This window comes from Oryzias melastigma, linkage group LG22 (genome assembly GCF_002922805.2).
Source record: "Oryzias melastigma strain HK-1 linkage group LG22, ASM292280v2, whole genome shotgun sequence".
NCBI lineage: Eukaryota > Metazoa > Chordata > Actinopteri > Beloniformes > Adrianichthyidae > Oryzias > Oryzias melastigma.
This window is the reverse complement of record NC_050533.1, coordinates 20,683,025-20,707,120: the sequence shown is the minus strand read 5'-3', so window position 1 is coordinate 20,707,120 and position 24,096 is coordinate 20,683,025. Positions and strand designations below refer to the sequence as shown.

The following is a 24,096-nucleotide window of genomic DNA, read 5'->3' as shown; positions in this document are numbered from 1 at the left end:
ATATTTTTTATGCTGAGTTTGCATGTTTTCACATTCTCATCTCCAAGTCCTCACATATTGACGTTAGGTTAAGGACCGGTACGCGTTACTTTTGATGTTTTGAGTGTCCCCAACTCGGCGTTTTTTGACGTGTTAGCTGTTTGTAAAATCAAGGGCCTGCGACCCTCGGGGCACAGTACCGGATGTGGTACCGGTTCTTGGGACTCGTCCAGTACCAGTACCCTAGCCCAGTCCCAGTGGCCTAACCTTAACCCAGTATTGGTACGCGTGTAGTACGCGGCACCGCGTTTGGTACCCGTTTCTGGTCCCGTACCACGTCTGGTACCGGTTCGTGTCCGGTACCACATCTGGTCTGTTGTCGGGTTGCGATACTGGTGCGTTACTGGACCAGTTCTGGTTTGCAGCCCAGAGGTTGGGGGGCGGTCATTGAATGGGAACAGGCAGTACGTTTAAAAAGGACGACCTGAGGACACCCAAAACATCAAAAAGTGACACAGAAGGGTCTGTAAGAATGTGTTGGTTTTCTATAGTGTTGGCTGAGCATTAAAAAGTACTCCATAAAAACACAATAATGGTAAACACAAAATGAAAATGTCAAATTATTCATAGACAGTTCAATACGAATGCAGTCGAGAACATTCCTGTGATTTTATTTCAAGGAATTCGAACGTGAGATTTTGAGTTTCTACAACTATTTTATTTAAAATTACAGTTCAGACTATGATACATTTTTAAAGATTAAATGTTAAAGTAGATTATGAGGGATTTTGGAACTGAGCAAACTGGTTTTTGGTGTTGTGCTGAAAAATAAAATGCTGTTTTATTAGACTACAAAAAAATATTTTTTGCATAACCTAAAAAGCCTTAATCATAATGTTTTATTTGGACAAGAACGCTGACAAAATGCTGGAAATGTGTCAGTTTTCATTTATGTAAAGCATAAAAATCATTTTTATTTAAATGGAGCTGTATTTATTTGCATTTTGAGAATAAACAAAACACTTTTATATGTGTAACTTTATCTATTTTGGTTTCACACAGCTACTGAATTTTAATGAAGGAAAGAGCTTATTGTTTCTAAAAACAAATGTCTTCCAAGAAAGAAGTTTTTCTATCGCAAAATAATCTTAGTTTAAGAAAACATATAGCGACTATATTTTTATAAGAATTCCTGGTAATACTGTTTTTAATTGATCATTGGCAGATTTCTTTGCTTATTCAAAGAAAACCTGTCAATGGAGTAAAAAAAAAAATAAATAAATTCTACTGGGTCTGTTTTTACATTGTAGAATGTTCTGCACGAAACGGACCTATTTACATGTTGTTTTCACTGATAAATGACACTCGCAGCTAATCGAAACCAAAAGACGGAAAAAACCTCTAAACAAAGAAGCTGAAATGTGGTTAGGATGTGAGCATCCTACATCCTCATTAACTAACAGACACACACAAACCAGATGAAAATTAAAAGGCCCACATTAACCGGAGCAGAGCACTGAGGGAGCAGAAATGAATCGCATTATGAAATGAGAATTGTCAATTGGCAGCAATGATTAATAGTTGTGAACTGTTTTATTTGCTGCAATGAAAGAAACTCCCTCCACAGCGAACAGCTCAAACAAAGGTCATGTGATCCACTGCAGCTGGGAGAGGACACAAAAGGACACTTTCAGATTAGTCATGTATGCAAAGGCAGAGGAGATCTTTATGTTTTTCCTTTCATATACATCTAAGCGTGATGTCTGTATCCCGCTCACCTGGTAGTATGCTAATAATAAAGCCTGAATGTCTGAATGATGTGCTTTGGCAGCTCAGTTAATCAGTCCTGTCAGTGTCTGCACAAACAAAGCAGGAGAGGACGTCATTTAACGGTCCAAGAGGTGCATGGAAATCTATGTCCTGACTCAACAGAGATCATATTTATGTTTCTTCTCTTAAATTAAACCTCCATGCTGATTTATTGAACATCATACGTGGCTGTAGCTCTTTGGTCGGTCCTTTAAAGTCTTTTGATCTTGTAAAAGTGTCCCCAGTGTTCTTTTAACTAAGATTATGCCATCTTTAACTATTTTTTATTGTAAGTTTCTAATCATAACTGTCCACAGCTCTCCTGATTCTCTAAGATTTGAATAAAGAAATACTCAGTAATACAATTTTAAATAGGGGTGTGTATTGGCAAGAGTCTGGCGATACAATACATACCGTGATACACATGTCATGATATGATACATACCGTGATACATGTCATATTACGATACATATCGAAGACATATGTCATAATACGATACATATCACAATACAAATGTCATTACACGATACATACTGCAGCACATATGTCATAATACGAGACATATTTCGATTACACGTCATAATACAATACACACCTTGTCATAATAGGATACATATTGCAATAAACATGTTATAATCCGATACATATTGCGATACATATGTTTTAATACAATACATATCACCATACACATGTCATAAGATGATACACATCGCCATACACATCTCATACTATGATACACAGTTTATCCCAACACTGTACCAGAGACAATATTTTACTATTATTTTCAAAGAGTGACTTAGAAAAACTTGGCATGAATAAAATAGTAAAATACATTTGATTTATTGATCAAAGCATGAAGGACTGCAACTGCATCTCATTGAGTCGATTTTACCCAAGAAAATTCATGATGCTTTTCTTATGGTAAGCTAAGAATTTTTTTCCAACACTCAACGTCTCAAGTTTCTTTTCTTTTTTTTTCAATAAAAGGAAACGAAGGAATTCATGTTCCTTTACAAATTCATTTGTTAAGCATTTTTTTAAGAAAATAAAGAGCTGTTTATTTCCAACATGGCCAAATACAGTCGATTAGTTACATTTAAAGCAGTTCAGATGGTTGAACAGGTGGTTCAAAAAATATTATAAAAAATTTAGAAAAACTATTTTTTCCATCATCGTAAAAAAGTGTGATAAAGCAACATGACAGGGTGAAGAAGAACGCTTAGACCCATGACAGTCTACACTGCAGCTCTGATTCTACGCATGCAGAGTAGACACGGATATTACCGCCAATTTCTACTATGATGGTCTTTTTCAAAGCGTTATACACGATCCATCAGGTAACTTAAATCTAAAACAAAAGTAAGATGCTGAACTAAAGGCTGGCTTATACATAATAATTAAATATTGTTGCAGTATCATTTAATATCGATACAGGTATTGCCAAAAAAGTATTGCGATATTTCATTCTATCGAGATATATATATATATATATATATATATATTTCAATGAATTTTTAACCCCTAGTTTTAAGCTTAATGTTTCCATAGAAAAATGCTTCAAGAACATGTTAAAAACACCAAAAATGCAATTTCCATCAGAGTGAGCCGCTAACATAAACCGTGTTCAACATAAAACGAGTTTTTAAATCAATTTTATTTTCCAGAATAAATTTTAGTCACAGACTAAAGTCATTTAAAAAGATAAACATGATACGCTACATCTTAAAAGGTTTCTAAACCAGCCATACAGTCACTTGTTTGCTTTCAGAACAATTATGACTATTAGCATTCATTTGCTGCTGGTCATTTAGATTAAAAAAGTCTGAAGAATGAGCAGCGCCGTTAGAAATGCAAAATGCTGCAGATGGAAATTGATTTTCAGGACTCCGTTGAATAGAAGGTTGAGTAAAGCCTTTCTTTTTTCAAAGGGTGATTTCTGGAACTATTACCCCCTATACAATGCATTTGTTTAGTTTTAGGGCTTTTAGATGTTCGTTTTAATGACTTATAGCGTTGTACACCAAGTCATGAATTTGTTTGTAACTTTACTTTTATTTTAAGACTTGTTTAAAACTATGATAGGAAGTCAAGTAAAAGTTTCCAGCTTCATTGCAGGTTTAAGGTCATATCCAGTCCTCATTAAGGTCTAATTGCCTTTTGTTTTGCGGGGAATGACCAGGAGAAGATTCCCCTCAACGAGGGTACTGCCGTGTTGTTGTTGCATCGCTCTCGTCTGGTCAGCATCTTCCCTCCAATTTAGAGCAGCTTCTGGGCAAAAGAAACAAATGAGAAGAATGAGAGAGAAGAGGAAAGACAGATGGTAGGAAAGCTAAGTTTATTGAGTTACATTTCAGAAATTGGGGGAATCTGAAAAGCTCAGCACCCATTTGTGTTGTGGCGGCTTTGTGTGGACGTGCAGTCATCGCTGCTGGACTAAGAACATCAAACGTTTTCCTCTAACGGTGTGCATAAAGTAGAGGTTTGCTAAAGAAAAGTTCATGCTATAGTCGCTGTTCTCCCCTAGTAACCATTAGGAGTTGTGGTTCACATAGTCCAGTTAGACTCCCCTGACCAAGACTCCTGTTTAAACTGATCACCTGTATAAAGACAGAATCATCCATCAATCAGACTCACACTCTCCAACAAGGAAAGTCTAAAGAGCTTTCAGTGGATTTAAGGGAGAAGATTGTAGACAGGAATGGACCAAAACCAGGTCCTGGCGCCAAAGAACATGACCATCAATCCACCTGTAGATCATAGGTGGACCAATATATAGCTCAGAACTAGATCTCACCTGGTGGAGTTTCCATGATCAGGAGAATAGTGAGAAATTAGCCTGAAACAAAACGGCTGGAGTTAGTTGATGATCTCAAAGCACCTGGAACCACTGTCACCAAGAAAACTATCGGTAAGACTTTACGCCAGGGCTGGGCAATGCTGAGCATTTGGGTATCGATCCAATACCAATCTGATATCACAGATATCTAGACCGATATTTTTCATAAATGCAGTGGATGGGACAAGAACCTCAAAATCTCAATAGTTTTTAATTGTATTGAATGATTTTTTTTCGTAAGATACAGAAAAGTTTCAAACAAGATCGCGAGCCCGTATCGATCCAATACCATCTTGAGATGAATACTATCGATATTTTGGATCGATCCGCCTAGTACTACTTCACACCACAATGGTTTTCTTGCAGTGCTGCCAAACTCCCCCTGCTTAAGAAGCCACGGGTGCTGGCCTGCCTGAAGTTCGTCAATGAACACCTTCATGATTTAGAGAGTAATTGGGATAAGATACATTGATCAGATCAGACCAAAGTTGAGATCTCTGGCATCAACTCAACTTGTTCTGACCCCAAGAACTCCAAGCATGGAGGAGGAAGTATAAATGTGTAAACCGTGTAAACTCAAAATTGAAATTAATGCTTTGGAGGGGGAGTTTCTGCGCAGGACAACTTCACAATGTAGATGAGAGGATGGGCGGAGCCATGTGCTGTCAAAGTGAAAGCGAATCGTGTATGAGTCTTCCAACTTAATTATGACCCAAATCATGCAAGATTTCCCTTGAGTCAGTATTAGCATAATTATTAACAAAGATTACGAAATCATCAGTACAAGCTTCAGAAAAAAAAACAAAAGTAATATAAAAAATGAAATCTTGAGCCCCAAAAATTATGTATTTTATATATTTTTTTACACGTACGTATTGTTGTCCCCCCTCATAACCTTCCATGTAAAATATTCTAGCTCCATCACTGTTTTAGGGTTAGTAAGTTGGAGACATTAGAAGATTACACTAGTATTCAGGGCTGGGTTAATGAAATCGCCTAATCGATTTGGATCAATCTAGGCTTAATAAACTAATAATTGATTCATAAAAATACATAACAATTTAGCACATAAAAGCTAAAGTATGCTAACTTGATGGTAACGTATAATAGGATTTCCCATAGGACAGCTCGGTCAACCTAAGCAAACATTACTGACTAACTTTATAAACTCACAGGCATTAATTTTACCAACTTTTTAAAATAAACATTTGTTTAAGAGTAACCATTTGTGGTATAAAGCACTGTTTTTTTTCTTCTTTATTATTTATTATTGTCATTACCCAGCTTTTTTTTTTATTAGAAGCTTTTTTGTTGTAAAAGTAACGACATGTTTTGTTCTCTGCAGTTCAACCTTTGCCTCTAATCATTTCTGTCTCCGCATGACTTCTAATGCTGTTTTTACATCTTAAACCGAATTATGGCGCTGAGAAAGTCTCATCAATAAAGTGTCTGTTCACAGGATACTGACTATGTTTGGGGCCATGCCTGTAACTGAAGGGATGGGCATCAGCTGGGGGGGAGGGAAGGAAACAGGGCTACAGGGAAGCAGTCAGAGGGATTGTTGATAAGCTCTGAGCCACAGACAAATCAACCAGTTTGCTTAATAAAATTAGCGACTGCACAACTGCACAAAGCCGGAGAGGACGGCATTCGCCGCAGGACTGCAGCACGCACGGCAGCCTCACCTGAGTGTGCTGCTGTTTCCCCGTCGCCCTCGCTTTATCCGCTTCTGAAACAAGACTTTCTGTTCAGAACAGTCTGGGTGGGCTCGTCAGGTGGGCCCATGCATCAGCAGAAAAAGGAAGAGGGAGGCCCCCCCAAAATGGAAGGGGATGAGGAAACTCCCATGACGGCTTCCAGAGAGGCTCTGGACGGCCCTTCACCGGAGACTCCGGGAACTCCGGTGGAGCAGATCCAAGCGACGCTGACCCCCACGCCCCGCAGGGGGTGCGGGCACCTCTGTCAGCCCTGCTGTCTGCTGCTTGCCCTGACCCTGCTCCTGCTTTCTCTCCTCGGCAGCTGGGCTGTGGTCCACCTCACTCTGGGCACACACGGAGGATCGCCTTTTCGGATATCAGCCAGCTACGATCAGCGGATCCCTTATGATGATACTGCCACCATAGAGCCGCACTTTACGACCAACTGCACCATGGGTAAGTTGGACTTTTGTTTATAACTTAAATGAAAACTTTTTTATAAACACAAAAACTGGATTTTTTTTGTTCATTTTAATTAGGGGTCTCCAAATTACGGCGCCCGTGGGCCGTAGTTTATATATATATATATATGTAAAATGTGCATATGATATATATATATATATTTATATACATATGTATGTTATATTTATATATATAATATATATATATATATATATATATATATATATATATGCATATCTGAGGAGTGGCAGATCTCCGCGGGCCGTAGTTTGGAAACCCCTGATTGAAATGAACAAAAAAAAATCCAGTTTTTGTGTTTAAAACAATGTATAACAAATGTATATATTTTTCCTTAATCTTATCGATCAAAACCAACATGAATAATTTAATATTTGGAAGTGTGTAGCTTTCTGGAAAACCATACATTTTTACGTTTAGGCTGTAATTCTTACACTTTCTGTTAGCCTACAAACCGATCACATCAGATAAGAAAAAAAATGAGAAAACATTTTATTTAAATTCTTTAGGAAAACTTTTGAGAATATAACAATAACAGGGAGATATGCAACTGATCAGCAGTATTCTATTGAAGAAAAAAATATATAGCTGATTAAAAACCTGGGATTTTTCTCAAATTTTTTGTTTCATAATGTCAGCGTGGACCAAATGTGTCTCACATGTCCGCAGAATGACCAAATTGAGTCAAATCTGTCTAAAAAGTGCACAGCAAAAATCTGTGATTTTAACTTCGTTATGGCATGTCGTGGAATGAAGTGCGTAGACGGGTGGAGATTGGAATAATATCCTCCTCTGTCAACCTCGAAATGTCCCAAAATTGAATTAATATAACTGATTCAATTTCCTCTGAACTAGATGTCGAAGCACAACAACCCCCACTTCAGCATGCTGCACATGTGTCACAGAGAAACTTCCTTCATACAATCCCTGTCTCCGTCAACACAGATGTTCAACAGGCGTCAAATGTCACACCGACTCGAAAAAAGCACATTTCACAAAACTGTTTGCATATATATTTGGTTTGTGCAGTTTGGATATTTTTATGTTTCCGTTGTTTTAAATGCAGCTTTATGAGACAGTGCAGTAAACTCTGAAAACAAGAAAACGTGTTTATCATGCAGCAACGGTCTTCAAAACGAGAATAAAAGGCATGAAGAGGGTAACGGGAAATGGTTTAGGAGTGGCTTGTTATCATGGACTAAATTAAATCTTGAAATTGGCAGAAGCTCTCTGAAGAGATCTCCGCTGTGATATAAAGTTGTTTACGCATGTTTTCTTGCATTTTGCTTGGATGCAGGCCATTGCTAAAATACTTTTTTTTGTGTGCAAGATTTTAAAAGCATCCTTGAGAGGTGCTACGGGTGACCGCTTCTTTTCTAAAAAATACATAAAATAAATCTCTTTTCATGTTGAATGACAGCCACCACCATGCCAGCGCAGACAAAAAGCTGCCACCTTTTTTTTTTCTATCAATCGTGTCCATTAGCTCCACCCTACAGTGCAGAAGGATCTGCAGTCTGTTGAAGCTAACATTGGGCAACAGGACATTCATCTCAGACCAGAGACAGGGAGACATGCTTAGTCACACTTAAAACACACCAAATTAGGGCCATCAATTAGTCTTGGCCCCTTGGGAAAAACCTGAGCAGACAGACAGAAGACCACGACCACCAGCTTCCTACTCAGCCCTGAATGCTCTCTAGTCAGAGGTAAATCCTTTTAGAGACAACATTTTTCTTAAATACCTATACACTAAATTTTGACTGAAAAAAAACTTGGGGTGGGAGTCAGTGTACTTCATCACTGACAATATGATTGTTAGATCACAACGTTACCACTTTGACATACAACTATTACCTAGAACTTTGACTTAGTTAAAAAAAAGAACAACTTTACAAGAACAAGGTCATGGTTCAGGACCAATTCATTCATAAAAACAGATACTTTTTTATATTACTGTATTCTCTGTACTATAAAGCGCACTTGAAAGCCATTATTTTTTTCAAAAATGGCATGGATTGAAAGATAGTAAATCTTGAAATATCACAGAATTTCTACAAAAAAGTAGTAATTCTGCAACATAGAGAGCTAACTTTGGCCGCGAGGAAAAACCAAGACTCATTTAAACTTGCCGAGCTTAATTTTGTGAGTTACATGTATTGTAAATACGCTAACGTAACATGTAGCAGTGTTGGACTGTTTTCATTTTACATGTTATTAACAATGTTAGGAGTTAGCATAGTCACAGTACTGTTGGTTTTAGTGGTATGAGTCAGATTTTTACCTGTAACAAACAAGGTTGGGAGTTACAGTTATTGTGAATAGGCTAAAACTTTAAACATGGCAAACATGTAGCCTATTACTAACAAGGTTGGGAGTTAAAAGTGTTGTACGCTAACGCTCTAAATGCGGCTAACTTGTAGCATGTTAAAAAACAAGGTTGCAAGTTAAATTTTTATGAATACGCTAACAGTCTACATATGGCTAACGTCTAGCATGTTACAAACAAGTTCTAGAGTTCTTGTGAGCACAATTAAAATCTGACTCACTAACAGACTTATCTCTGACTCTTGTCTCGCTTAATGCGCTTTATAGTTCTGTGCGCATTCAAATATGATCATTTATACTGTTTTTTTACACAGATTTATCAGTACTTCCAGTTTTATTTCTTGTAATTGTTATAGTTATACCCTGTAGATAAAAAACAATATAAAATGATTAATACAAAATTAGAGTATCACATCGAATCAGTCAAAAAGGATAGTTTTGACAAAAATGTCATCCTTTTAAAACTATTTCCATTTTTATGAAAGTTAGTTGGGTCTCCTCTTGTATAAAATATTTCATCAATGCTCTGTAACATGGAAGAGATCATCCTGTAGCACTGTGTAGGTGTTAATACTTTGTTAGCTTCAGCTCATCTGCATTGTTGAGTCTAGTGTCTCATCTTCCTCTTGACATCAGTCCATGGATTTTCTATCAGGTCAAGCGAGTCTGCTGGTCAATCAAGCGAGGCACTATTGTGGGTATTGAACTGGTTTGGGTTACTTTTGGCAGCGTGAACAGGTCCTGTGTCCTACTGGGAAATAAAACCAGCATCTCCATCCAGCTCATTAACATCAGAGAGCAGCATAAGTGTTTCAGAATGACCTGATTGGTTGCTGCATTGATGTGGACTAGCACTGGTGGATGACTTGAAATCATCTTCACATTTGATTGTTTTTGGGACCTTAATTTCTAAAGGAAATGCAAAATGTATTTTCATCTGAATGAAGGATTTTGTTCTATTTAGCGACAGCCCACTTCTTCTCAGCGCAGATAAGAGGCTTCTAACATGTCTTTGTTTCCAGAGTGGCTTGATGCATGGAGTGCGACATTTGTCGCTCATGTCTAGTGTTGTGTGTGGCGGCTCTTGATGCACCGACTCCAGCCTCAGTCCACTTCCTGTGATGCTCATCCAAATTCTTGAATGGGCTCTGTTTGGCAATCCTCTCGACGCTGCAGCTCTCCCTGTCGCTGGAACAACTCCCCCTTTTTCATTCCACTCAATTTTCTGTTAGTGTACTCGGACACAGCGCCCTTCTAGAATAACAGAGAGTCAGAGAGTCTAAAATAACCCTTAGTAACCTTATTTGTACTAGTTTTCATTCAGAACTAAACATTGGTTTTAAAAAGTGTTTAGCTTTACATTTTTGGTTTAAAATAAAAATAACTAGAGTTATGACACATAATTATGATACCCCTTGGGATAAACCATCAAATTATTAAGCTTTGCCTGCTTAATGTCAGATTTATTTCACATAGATTGGACCTTGAACTTCCTTTGTTTTTGGATTTATACATGTTTATGTTATTTTTACTTTAATTTTGTTTTAAGATATGACAAATTGTTTAATCTCCATTTATCTTTACTTTTGCAGTAAAAAAAATTCCCACATTTCCTACTTTTTTGGGAAATTATGAGTTCATTGTGAAGTTATTGTGTATTATTATATTGAAAATGTTTTTTTTTTAAAGATGAAGACTTCACAAAAACAGTTTTTAGCTTAAATTATTGGAGCAATTGTAAAGTAGTGAGACTGAGTGTCTTCTAGACGTGTGTCAACCTTAGACCTCTACATGATTGCGTAGCTATTGACAGAGACTGACACTTGGTTCACACCGCATGCACAGAAGCGGCGCGGAACAGAGGCCACTTCCGTTCTGCGCCCTTGTTAACCTGTGGTGTAGTTCACACCAGAAGCGAAGCGGCGCGGTCCTCCGGGGCCGGCTCGTGCCGGGCAGCGATTGTTTCGCCATCTGGTCTATTTTTTGTGTGAGCCGCGAGCAACCCGCGTCAATCCTGGCAGGAGGTTTCGCACACAAGAAAATCCAATCACTTTCCAAATTATGACCAATTTTTCACAATAAAATACCGCTATTGGTAAACTCGATAATATTTTTGTATGTAAGCAGACTGTAGAGAGGAAAATACAATATTCCCCTCGTTATCCGAGGGGGTTGAGGCACAAAAAGCTCAGCGAATCCGCCAAATTTGCGAATATGGAGAACCTCCGACTCTGTCTCAGCCCCACAGCCAAAGAATGTCCATTATTGATCCATACGCATCAACAACACTTCTGATCATCCTTTGTAAAACATTTATTAAAGAACATTAGAATATTGGTAAACATAAAAATATTTTTAAATCCAGACCAATAGACTTTGAACTTTTCATGAGGACTATCTCTCTGTCTCTCTGTGCCTTAAAAAAGAACCTGCTTCCTCCTTCATCAAATAAGTCCAAGAGGGCATCTCTATGCAGAATTTGCCGGTTTCATCCATAATAAACACCTGATCCGGATGATAATTATCCTCTGCGATTATCAGGACTAAGAAACGCAGGTCAATGTAATGGGCCGATGGAAAGTGCTTTTGGATGTCTTAAAAGTAAAACACAATCAACGAGAGAGAGGCAGAGATGGTGACACGTCAAGATGGAAGATGTCAAATTAATTATAGAAGCTCTAAGTAACCTCAGCTGAGCAGAAGTGTCTGTCAACCATCATGAAAAAATACACGCCTGGTGTGAAGTGGAGGTGAAGCGGATCCCTTGCACACTCCACCTTTCGGCGCTTCCGCGTGTGGTGTGAACCCGGCATGAGACCATTAGAGGCTCAAGTAACTTTTTCAGCTAGTTTAAGTTATTTAATGTACACTGTGAGAGTTCTCATAGCAATTGTTTACAATATTTTATGTTTCTAAGACATAAAATCATGATTAAAAAGAATTGAAATATTTCAAGTCATGGATCCAACCGTTTTCTTCACCTGCTAAATCTTTTCCAGCCCAGCTAATGTTGATTAAAGGACTGGTACATCCGGAACAGGTCACTAGTCCGTTCCAGGGTATGATTAAACGTAAACGAATTTCACTTTTTAAAATGACTGAAAAAGACATACAGAACTAATTATCAATATATTCATTCTGTTTTCTAAATGAAAAGAATAAAACTGTTGCCCATTTTTAGGCCGTATTTAGATGTTGATGATAGATGATTTTAGGAAGTTAGGTAACTTTCCAGCAAAAGTCGGACAGGATTGAATCAACAAGAGCAGTTATTTAGATAGAAGATTTCATTATTTGTGAAACATCGTGGTTGATTATCTGAGACAAATCTCTGACCATCCTACATTATCTTTATTTAGTTGTTAGCCACAGTTGTTGGTGTTTTAAAAAACTCACACACACTAGTGAAAATTGTGTTTTTAACATGCTTTTCTGGCATTTTTCTGATAGTGGATGTCATATATAAAGAAATTAAGTTTAAACTTGTATTTCTTTATTGAAATTGCTGTAAATCAGGAGCAGAGAACATATATTTGTGACATAGCCATAAGCCATAAGCTCAGCCCCATTCTGATGCATCCACTTATAGATGACTAGATCCATGAACGTCTTTGTTTTCCTCGTCCGAGCTGGAATCTGGTTAAAAACTGATACAGCTTAGTTTTTAAGATAGTTCAGAAATGGGTGATTGGAGGAGGGATGGAGTGGTCACATAAACAATTGAGAGGTGAATTTCTAATGAACTGCAGCCGGTCTGGAGAAGCTAGTTGTAGAAAACGTCACAGTTTTTTTTTTTTCATTTTAAGTAAAAACTGCATATAAATGATTAAAATACCACTTGGAAGGGTTTAAAAATAGATCAAAAGATTCAGAGGGCGTGAATTGAAAATCTTCAAAATTAACTCTAATTTGATGCAGAATTTGCTTTTCTATTTTTGGATAAAGCCTAAAGCTGTATTTGCCTAACAGTTGTTACAATCTGAGGCAGAAATGATTTAACTGGTTTGAGTGCAGTAGTTGTATCCTAAAGGGAAGATTGATAGAATTCCCCCCGATATTTATCAGACACCTGCAGTAATTAAAGCACAAAGCAGACTACAGGAAACAAATCAATTCCTATCCTTTCGATACCAGTAAATTTCCTGTGACTCTTTGTCTTTTCTGTCACTGTTAAGATGGAACAGCGGGTGCTGCTCTCCATGCAAATCCAGGCATGGTTGAACAGTGTCTAATTGTTCTCAGCTCTGGGCCCACTGTGTTCTGCTGCCAGCCGGCGCATAAGCCCTGGCTAGTGGAGAAATAAAAACACACACACACACAGACGTGACGTACTCTCCTCAGGCACCACCTGGGTGCCCGCCACAACACCCACTGCACACCTCCTACTCCCAAACGGAGCCTTAATCCATCTCGGCACACTCTCCATGGAGCCTGACCACATTTCGCGGTATTCCAAATCGCCCCCACTTTCCCCTCTAGCACCTGTCGCCAACCTGGGCTCGGATTACCTTCCATCCCGACAGACGCAGGCCATGACGTACAGCCGAGGCTCGCAGGCTCCACTGCACTTGTTGGTTTTCTTTGTTCGAGTCACCGGCACTCCAGGTTATTCATCTGTAAATAAAGAAAAGCCCAAGGACTCCCCCAGTCCTGGTTTCATTAATGGAGGATTTAGGTTTCGGTTTCATCACATTCAGCAGACGGAAAACAGAAAGGTCTGTTTTTCCACCTGTTGTTGCATGTCTCTGATGTTTAATTTCATGATCATATTTTTATTGCTCTTAAACATTTCCACAAACTTCTCCATAATTTTGACCCCTGAGAACACAGACCAATTTTTCCTAAAAAAATAATGTGAGATATACTACAGAACACATTTCTGATGTTCTTTGGTTACAATGAGTCATTATGGGTTAAGAGAAACATTAAAAACGGTCAGAATTTCCTCTTATTCAAATTCATCCTTTTTGTAACTTATTATCATATTTTCCACTTTATAGGGTGCACTGGATTATAGCAAGCATCACCAATGATTGGTCTAATTTTGAACTTATGTCATATATAAGGCAGAAGTTATAAGGCATATTTGGCAAGACAAAGGAGTCAGAGATTAGTCCACCAGTCAGTCAGACTTCATTAACTACATTTACAGTAATTCTAGAACTTGTCTGCCACGCTTTTGGCCATATTAGAAAAAATAGCCGAGTTAACGTATTCACAATACCTGTGACTCCCAGCCTTGTTTGACACATGTTAAAAAACAGATTTGATTCCGCTAAAATAAATTTGACTGTGACTTCACTAACTCCCAGCCCTGTTAGTAACTACATTAGACTGTTATTATTTCCCAGTGTGACGCCATATGGAGAATGACAATAAACAATGATACATGGTTTAGCAGATACAGTAAAATGACCATGAAATGCTTAATTTTGTTCTGATTTATAAAGAAATCAGAGATCATCACAAAAGTGAGACCCAGGGAGTGGGGAACCCCATCCCTCCAGTGAGCACCTTACTTACTTTTTAGGTACTTATTAGAGATGAACTTTACAAGTTAATAAATTCATGTTAAGTATACTCGGATTATATTTATAAACATGCTACAAGTCTAAATATATTTAGCCTTTATATGTCACTGTCCTTTAACATTTTCGTACACAACATTAAAAGTGGAGTAGATGTATTCTTGGGATATGAGTAGAGGTTTATTACTTGTAAACAAAAGCAAACCTTGAATTAGATATACTTCAAAGCGTTTTCTCATAAACTTAGAGTAAACTATGCTAAACTTAAAGTTTATACCCAGTAAACTAATATTATATCAGCGATGTTACTTTAAGTATACTTCTACATATACTTTTTAAAAACTAAAAGTGGGCCAATTTAGTCCAAAAAAGTATTGTTAGTAAACTTCCAGTATACTTTTTAAGTGTACTTGGTACACTTCGGGAAATGTACATTTCTCTAATTAAGTATTCTTTAAAAACTTGTACTTAAAGTATACTTATTATTATAAGGGAAGGCACACCGTAGTGTTTTGAAAAAAATAAGGGCTTTGAAATATAGTACTTTTTGCAGAAATGATCTTTTGTTGAAAACTTTCATTCTTTATGGGCTTTTGACATCATCCGTCCTCTCACTTGTTTCGTTTTCCTGAGCAAAAACGCAGCAATTGCTCTCGTCACCGTGGTGCACAGAGGTATAGTCAATACAGGATAAATAACCGGAGCTGCATATCACTTTTTTTTCTCCATACCCTTCTTCTTTAATTAACTCATCCGTCACAAGTCCAAAAAGCAATCCAATTTTCTGCACCTAAAGTGACTTTGCACGACTATATCCCTATCTCTGGGGTGACAGGAAGTTAGGACCGCACCTCCTACTGGTGTTTCTCGGATGATTGTGGCAATGCTGTATAGAAACCATAATTATTCAAACTCAGCAAACGTGTCAGGAGCGCTCTTCACCTTCTCCAGTTTTCTCCCGAGATGCAAACTGGGCCTTCTGTGAGGATTGACAAGCTCATTACCTGATTGTGTCAGCCGCAGATTTGACTTTGACTTCTCACTGTGATGAGACTGAAGGTCAGTTTCACTAAAAATAAGGATAAAAAACAAATGTTTGTCCCCTGGGTAATCTGTCCAGTATCTATGAAATATGCCACAAGTCGTACTAAAGCTGAGGAACGTCACAGCGACTCCTATGGGAATCTGAACCACTGACCTTTCCCTTTCTGGCCCATTTCCCTAACCACTGCGCTATGTTGATGCGGATCCCTAATGGAGCGTCATGGCAACTCTATACATTGCGATTAAGTACACAACAGCTCGAGGGTGTCCCCCAAACAATCAATCAAACGCAGTCTCGTGGAAGCATGGAGAAAGTGGGTTAGGTGGAAACCAGTCGAGTGGACAGACGGTTAGACGTGGATGGATGGGTGATGGAGTTTTTCAGGGAGAAATAGCTGTTCACAATTGTAGCATGTTGCGCCTTTGAGGTTTTTTTTTTTTTTAATCTGACCACCAGTTTTTAAACAAATGTAAACTCATTTAAACAAAAAATAGTTGCAGAGGATTAATAAGGGTTATAAGGGTCACTCAGTACAGACGGAATCTGTGAGGTTGCAAAGCTATTTTCAGTTTTCTGTTAGTCACAAAGCAGTGGTACCATTATTACGTGTATACAGATCATAAAACGCTCAAACTTTTTTTTTCCAGATTAAAAGGTTTTATTCACCTGATACATAAAACTAAAATTTTTTATCCCACCTGATGAGATTTCACTATCTCCTGCAGCATCTACAAGTTCACCCTTTCACTCCAGAGCTTCAGCCCCAGTGTTTACACTCTTTCTGCTATCTTAACTCTCATAATTCCAGCAGATTCTGACGTGGAGAGAACTGGTTTTGCGCCGTTATGCAGCACTTAACAATGGCTATGTCCAAATTCTCTGCCTATTCCTTAACTACTAAAATACCATATAATACGGGACTATCTTGTGCCCTGGATTTTTAAAGAACTTTGGAACCCATGCTCAATACTTTTTCTTAAAATGGCAAATATGACATCATCCATTTGCTGAAGTGAAAACCTAATAAATAAGAACATTTAAAAAAATCTATGAATGCTCTGTGTAGACCTCTCATTAAAGTACACTATTTTCACACGAAAAATATTCAAATGCAGTCTATTCCCAGCCAGTAAGATTAAATGGGCCCCAAATGGTTTGAAAGTGGGTAGAAAATGTGGTGGCCTCATCTGTGTTTGCCAACAATGTGTTAAGTGGAGACTCAGTAGGCTGGGCTGCTACGCTAGCCAGCCACTCAGTGGACTGTGAAGCGAGCTAGCGAGGGGCTAGCAAAGCTATCTTAGTACGCTGTCCACTAGGTGACTGGCTAGCGTCCACCGAGCACCTGCCAAGCGTTGCAAGTAGACCAGCTGAGTCCCCACTTAAACCAGTAGCAAAGCAAGCTAGCTTTGCCGGTCCTTGCTATCTCACTATGCTGTCCACTGGGTGGCTTGTTACCGTCCACCAAGCAGCTGCCTGGCATTGCGAGTCAACCAACGGAGTGTTCACTTAAGCCTATAGCGTATCAAGCTAGCTCTGCCAGTCCTCACTAGCTCTGTCAGTCCTTGCTAGCTCACAGCATTGTCCACCGGGTGGCTGGCTAGCGTGATGAGCCGGCCTACTAAGTTCCCACTTACAATACAGGTAGGGCCTCCACTGAGACTCCGGACAAACCCATTCAGGGCCCACATTACTTTCTCCTTTTAAACCATTTGGGGCCCACCTGCCTGGATTATGGTTTATATTCACTAATCTAGTGAGAATACTGATTTTTTTGCAGAAACTTCTGGGAAAACTCTAGGGCACTATTCAGACACACCAAAAGCTGATTCTCTCAGCATCAGAATCACAATCAAGGTGAATCGGTCGTGTTATTAAGGTGTCACCGGTGACATCTCCGGTGTTAAAGTCTTTTCAGAAAAGAAAAGAAAAGATTGTGTCGTTGCAAAAATAATATGCTCCTTGCAGTCATTGACTGCTGCTGTGGGCCATAAAAATGACCAAACAAAGAAAAACTAAAATGTTGATATGATAAAAAACGAAGCTGTGAAGTGATATTTCGACCTCTGTTTTACATGCGCTTCAGCAACAATAGTATTTGTCTTTTTCAAAATAGTGCCACGTGCATCTGGGGCGGTGCATTTTTTTCCATCTCATCGACTTGTTCAGGGTTACATTGTTGTCATTCGAGTCAAGAAAACACAAGCCGCGGTTTTGTCTGGGCTCTGTTGCATCATATTTTCCAGTATTTTGCATTGCAGTTCACTAACTACAAACTGAAAATGACAACTGGAGCCCAGAGACTTGTTAGCATGCTATTTATGTCCAGAACGCCCAGGAGAATTTGAATTAAAGTTAAATGAACTTTTGTGTAAGTTTCATTCAGCACACCTGTCGGCTGATGGAAGGAGTCTTAAAACCAGTGGAAAATGCGCTGCCCTTGAACTCCATTATGAACGGCTTTTGTCATGCTTTCCTAATTTAATATAGCATATGGGTTTGCACATTATTGAATGAAAAAACATGAAAAAAATGTTGACGTTAACTTGGATGTTAAGCCTATTCAAGACATGAAGCGCATTGTGGACATTGTTGCTTTTACTTGGGATTTGGGTAATCTCTTTATGTTAAATGGAAAGTAAAAACATGGGAAAATTGAAACTCTTAAAAATCATTTTGCCTTCTTATATTTAATACTTTCAGAGTACTATAAGCTAGGAAGACCAATCAAACTTTCAACACTTTGGCCAACGCCAGGCTTTTTCCCATTGAGATCTGCAGTGATCATAAAGGAAAAAAAGCCTTTGCTTGATCACAAGCCCTCCATATAAAAACTTTTTTTAGACAGTACCAACATAACAAACAATAAACATACTGTCACTAAGTACCATGGTAGACCGCTTGATCGTTGATTGGAGTATTTCAGGTTTGGGTCTCACCTTGTTCGCTCTTATGTCGAACTGTCTTTTGCATGACAATGAACACCTCGTTGCTCCTAGTGGTTATAGGTTGGCACCAGTACTAGGCAGCACATTCAATGAATGGAATTGTGACTGTCAAGCACTTTGGGTCTTAAAACAAAGTAGACAAAATATGCCTTTTTACAATTTGTGACTGTAGGACATTTGGGGCTTTACTAAAGGTTAAAAATTAGTAAGGGGTGTCCAAAGTCAGTCCTCGAGGGCCAGCCTCCTGATGGTTTTCCCAGAAACCCTGCATTACCTGGATCAGGTGTGTTTGGCCAATGAGGACCTTCAATGGCAGGTTGGTTGGAAAACATGTAGGACACCAGCCCTCAAGGTCTGACTTTGGACATCCCTGATCTAAGTACACACCAAATATAAATACTGTACCTTTACCAGATCAAATGATCAGAGTTCATTCATTTTATTGGAGCAAATTAACTTTCTTTTTAACTGAATTGCATTTAAATTGCTGTACCACAATCATATTTCCGCATTATAAGGCGCACCATCAATGAATAGTTATATACTGTATAATGCTACGTTCAAACTGTGACACTCTTTCTAGAAAACACTAAATGTGGGTTCTTGACCCCACATTTAACCCATGGTGTTCACACCGGAAGGGAAGTGCTTCTTTTTCTTTTTCTGCTTTTTATTTGCGCATGTCCGCATCCCCATTTGGAAAAGGCTTGATGCGTAATGTCAAAGCGGTGCACATTTGGGGAATCTAGCTTTTTCTTTCACAGCTCTATTCCCATTTTTACAAGATTTGGTATCCTATTACGGCCACACACAAACCACAATTATTAATTTTTCCTCCATGACCAATTTTCAAACGGTTGGCACTTCCATGAATTTAAAGAGACGCCATACATACGTCACTAACAAATCTAAGTCCCTGATTGATCAAAATGCAACTGAGTGTAACTTTATTCTGCGTTCAGTACCTTTGAGTTTAGTTCTTAGAGCCCAAAAAAAGTCTTAAAAATGTGCATAGTTAAGCTTGACCGCGAGAGTTTTGAGCGTGAAGGCCAAAACGTGCATTTTTATAGACCTTTCATTAAATACGCATTGCTAGGGAGCAGCGTGTACGTAGCTTCATGCACACAGAACTGTAAGGCGCATTCAGCGTGACAAAAGAGTCAGAGATAAATCTGTCAGTCAGATTCTATTAATTGCATTCACAGTAACTCTAGGACTTGTTTTTAATATGATACACATTAGCCGCTCTTGAACCGTTAGCTGTGTTAGCATATTTGCAATATCGGTAACTCCCAACTTTGTTTTACAACATGTAAAAAAACCTTGACTGATGCAACTAAAAAAACGATACTGTGCCAAAGCTAACCCCCAACCTTGTAAGTAACACGTATAAAACACACAGTCCCACACCACCACATGTTAGCTCCGTAAGCGTGTTTACGATAAGACCCAATCTTGTTATAAGGCATACTGTTTTGTTTTTTTTCGAGTGTGGCTTATACTGCAGAAGACCTAATAACAACAAAAAAAAAAACCTGAAAAAAGTAATATGTAATAATTACAAATACTTGTAGCATCTGTAACTCATAGGTACCATAAGATTAATGTTTTACTAAAAGTTAATGTTGAATTTCCAGCTTAAGCCTTTAGGAGCCTCCAGGGCAATCAGCTGTCTCACTATTTGCCATACTCTCTTTAAGGCAAATATTTGAATATTTTTTTTCTCTCTTTGATTGCCTTGCTACTTGCTAGAGGTCACAGATTGTTTGGGGCGCTAAGAGAACGCAGAATAACAAACAGGAAAAAGCACAGCTCATCAAATAACAGAAGATGCAACACAGCGAGACAAGGCCCTGTGTGGCAACACTAAGCTTCATCACACTGTTCCTCTAATCTCTTGCCTTAGGCTTTTCCTCAAAAAAAAAAAAAAAAAAAAGGCACCCCCTCCCTGCATCCCCATCGCAAACTGGGTTTCTGTTGCAGGCAGCTTTCCAAACGCAATCTGCGCAGGCAGTTTCGTTTTAAGATACAGAGGAAGTGTTAAATGGCCGAGGGCATGGAGTAATGTTCCCAACATAAATATGCTAAACGGAGCAGATGTCTACATCAACCCTAACCTGACACCGAAGAGGAACTTTCTGGTGCCATTGATTGAAAATGTTATTGGATTAAAGTCAGTCGTTAAGATAGAGGAACCTTAAATCTAATTTCATTATGGGAAAACTGGCATGAAATTTTTAACATGGTAATCGAGTCACTTCAATCCATTTAATGTCAAGCAGGAGGCTGCGTGTTGTAATTAGTGTGTAGTCACACATGTATGCGACTGTAGGAGTTTCATTGACCCTGTTGAGTTGTTCCAAACAGATTTGGTGTTTAACTTCATCGGACTTTGATCTAAGAAAAATACAAACCTGAACAGAATATATGAAAATATATACCTGCAACCAGCAGCTGAACAAGAAGCTGGTAAACCCAAAGCATCCATTTTGGTTTAGAGTCAAAAACAAGCTGTTTTTTGAAGGAAATGTTCCTGCTTAAAATGTTCCTACTTGAGACCTTAAAGATGTAAACTCATTCTGTTATACAACCTTGTAAGATCAAGGCTAAAGTGACCCTGTGGAGTCCAAGCCCTGAAAAAACGCAGAGTTAAAAAACAAAACACGCTTTACTGTGTTGCAGAAAGCAGTATCTGTGGGAGAGACGCTTTGATGTCAAAGTAGCTCTTTTTCTTTCATTTCTCTGTTCTTGATTATTACCATGCTACAAAAACATCTTAGCAAAGCCACAGAGTGGCAGAAAGTTTCTAAGGCTACAATTGTTTTCTCCTTCTATTTCTATTTTCAGAAATCAGAAGCCATTAAAATAAAAGATGCTTCATGTGTAACAAATGCAACACTTTTAGTGTACAATAATGACTGAAGGATTTCAAAGTATTCTGAAATGGTATATATTTACTTTGCTATGTTAAAAACAGATAAAGTCCCTATTTAAGCTGAACACTTTCAAAGTATCATATTTTTAGCACTGGTATTGTGAAAACTCTATTGCTTCTAATGTAGCGTGTTACAAAGAATAGACTGTCTGAATTCCCACCCTAATTCCTACCAACTAAGAAACTATTATTAATCCTTAAAAGGATTGTAAAAGTAATTCAGACACTATGCTAACTACTTTTCTTTCGTTTTTCCAAACATGACGTCACAGATTTCATGAAGTGAAAATCGAATAAATACATTTTATGACGTCCATTTGTGACTCTACTGTGTTTTGATGATGAGAATGTGGTAAGTTAGTCATAAAAAAAAACATTTAAACACATTTTTTTGAAAAAAATAGTTCGCTATTTGCGCATCGATGCGCGCTAGTTTTTTGCAAAGACTTCTGGGAAATTTCTAGTGCACTCGATTTTGGAATTGTAGATTCGGACAGTACTAGAAAATGGCTGACGCACTATATAGTGAGTAGGGAAGAAATTCTGATGGCTAAAGAGTTATTGGTAGTAAAGTCTGACTGATGGGTGTATTTCTGACACTTGTCTTGTTTTATGCGTCATATAGTTTGGTTCGCCTAATAAAATGAGGTAAAAAAAATAGACCATTCATTGCCTTATAATATGGAAAATAAGGTAAACTTCATTTTTTTCCTCAGTATGAGACACAATAATTCTAATTTTCAACAAATTTCTGGACCCCACAAGAGCGCATTGAACCTTTTTTTTTTTTTTTTTTTTTTTAATCTTTACTGGTGTCTGTTTCAGACATAAAATCCTGTCCATCTTTGTCATGGGAGTGATCACACATTAATATAAGGGTGGGGTCATCTCCACCCCATAAGATAACACAAGGGTTAAGATAGAGTCGCTCACGTCCAACACAGGCAACCCAAAAATCCATAGCACCAGTACAGGTCTACCCCTATGCCAGTGCATGTGTCTATACTTAAAATATTTAACGTATTGTTGTAGAGTTATTAAAGTATGTTGTAGAGATCTGTGGCCAGGGCCTACTGTATTCTTAAAAGCTAATCATTTAGAGCCATTTCAGGTTGACTTCTTACTTTACCATTTAAAAATAATATGATCTTGATTAAGGTCAGTGCTACATTAAAAGTCTACAGCTTTGATAATAAATAGGAAATAGTCTCCAACATGACCTCATCACAATGGGATTATAGTTTTCTCTCAAACAAAACATTTTCCTTAAGAGAATTTGGGGGAAGCACGTCAGACTGCATGCGTGTAGCTGTGGTAGCTCCACGTGCTACATGGAGGAGAAGTTGCTCCAAATTCTCCTCAAGCAAAACATATTCCTGGTGTGAATCACAGCAGGAGCCTTTCAGTCTGATGTTTGCACGATCTGTTCCTGCCTTCAGGATTTTTCTCCAGGTACTTCCGCCTTCCACAGTCCAGATTTAGATGATTTTTTATGGTGTAATTCTGTATTATTTGTGAGAGTGAGTGAAGTGTGATAGTTTGGAGTATCCCGCCCCTCGCCTCATGCCATCTTGGACTTCACTAACAGTAACCCTGAATAGAAGCTGCTTCAGTTTCATCTAATCTGATACTCCACAGATCAAGGTTTACCAATGAAAATGGTACACTTACAAGCTAATAAAGACATTTCAATGGTAAAAAATGTATTTTCCAATTCTCATTTTGAGTTTTCTTGTCAGACTAATTCACAAAAGAGAACACTATTAAACTTTTAGTGAGGAAAATGTTTTTAGTTTCTTAACTGTTTGCAAAAAAATAGGCCTAAAATATTGAGCGAAGGAATAACTTTATTTTTAAAGTTTCACTGTTTGCAAAAATAAATTTAGCCTGTTTTGGAAAGGCCACACGTATTTTGTGACATGTTTCAAGTCAGCAGTCTCATAAATGTCACAGCTGTATTTTTAACTTGGAACCTACTTAGGAGAACTACTCCAAAATAAGTGGCCAATGAGATGCTTGACAAAGCAGAAATCTGCATGAAAGCGCAGACTTGATGTTAACATGACAACAATACCTGAAAAATCAAATGAATTGTTGTTGAAGCGTGAAAAAAAGAATGGTGTTTGGGATACAGAGCCCCACTCCAAGCATTCTGACTTCTGATCTCCGCCGCACTGCCCTTGAGAGAGCTTTCTTCCCCTTTCCTGCTGGGAGTATGACAGATAGTGATGGTGATTGGGCAAAGCTCGCGCCAATCGAGCGTGACTGTGTGCAGCTAATTGAATTCATGAGCGAATATGTCTTGTCCTGTCAAGGGTCCAACGGGAAACGCAGCTGCATCTATCTTCAGCCCTGCCGCCCCTAAAACCTTCATGAATATCTCTAGATTTTACCTTTAATGGAATAGCAAGATAGTGTTAGCACTTGCCCCAGCCCCTTGAGATCAGGGCACCATTGTGCCATTTGAGATAAGAGATTAAACTGTAAGATCCATGTTTTAAAGACTCCTGAAT

At 38.3% G+C, this 24,096-nt stretch overlaps 1 protein-coding gene across 2 annotated transcripts in view; it reads left to right on the top strand.

Moving 5' to 3' along the window:
- Positions 1–24,096, top strand: part of alk (ALK receptor tyrosine kinase) — a gene marked incomplete in the record, with an annotated part of 583,514 nt that overhangs the window by 439,305 nt on the left and 120,113 nt on the right. For both annotated transcript variants that reach the window (XM_024267526.2, XM_024267517.2), the window contains 1 exon segment: positions 6,645–6,778. In XM_024267526.2, coding sequence (XP_024123294.1) covers positions 6,645–6,778 — 134 coding nt within the window.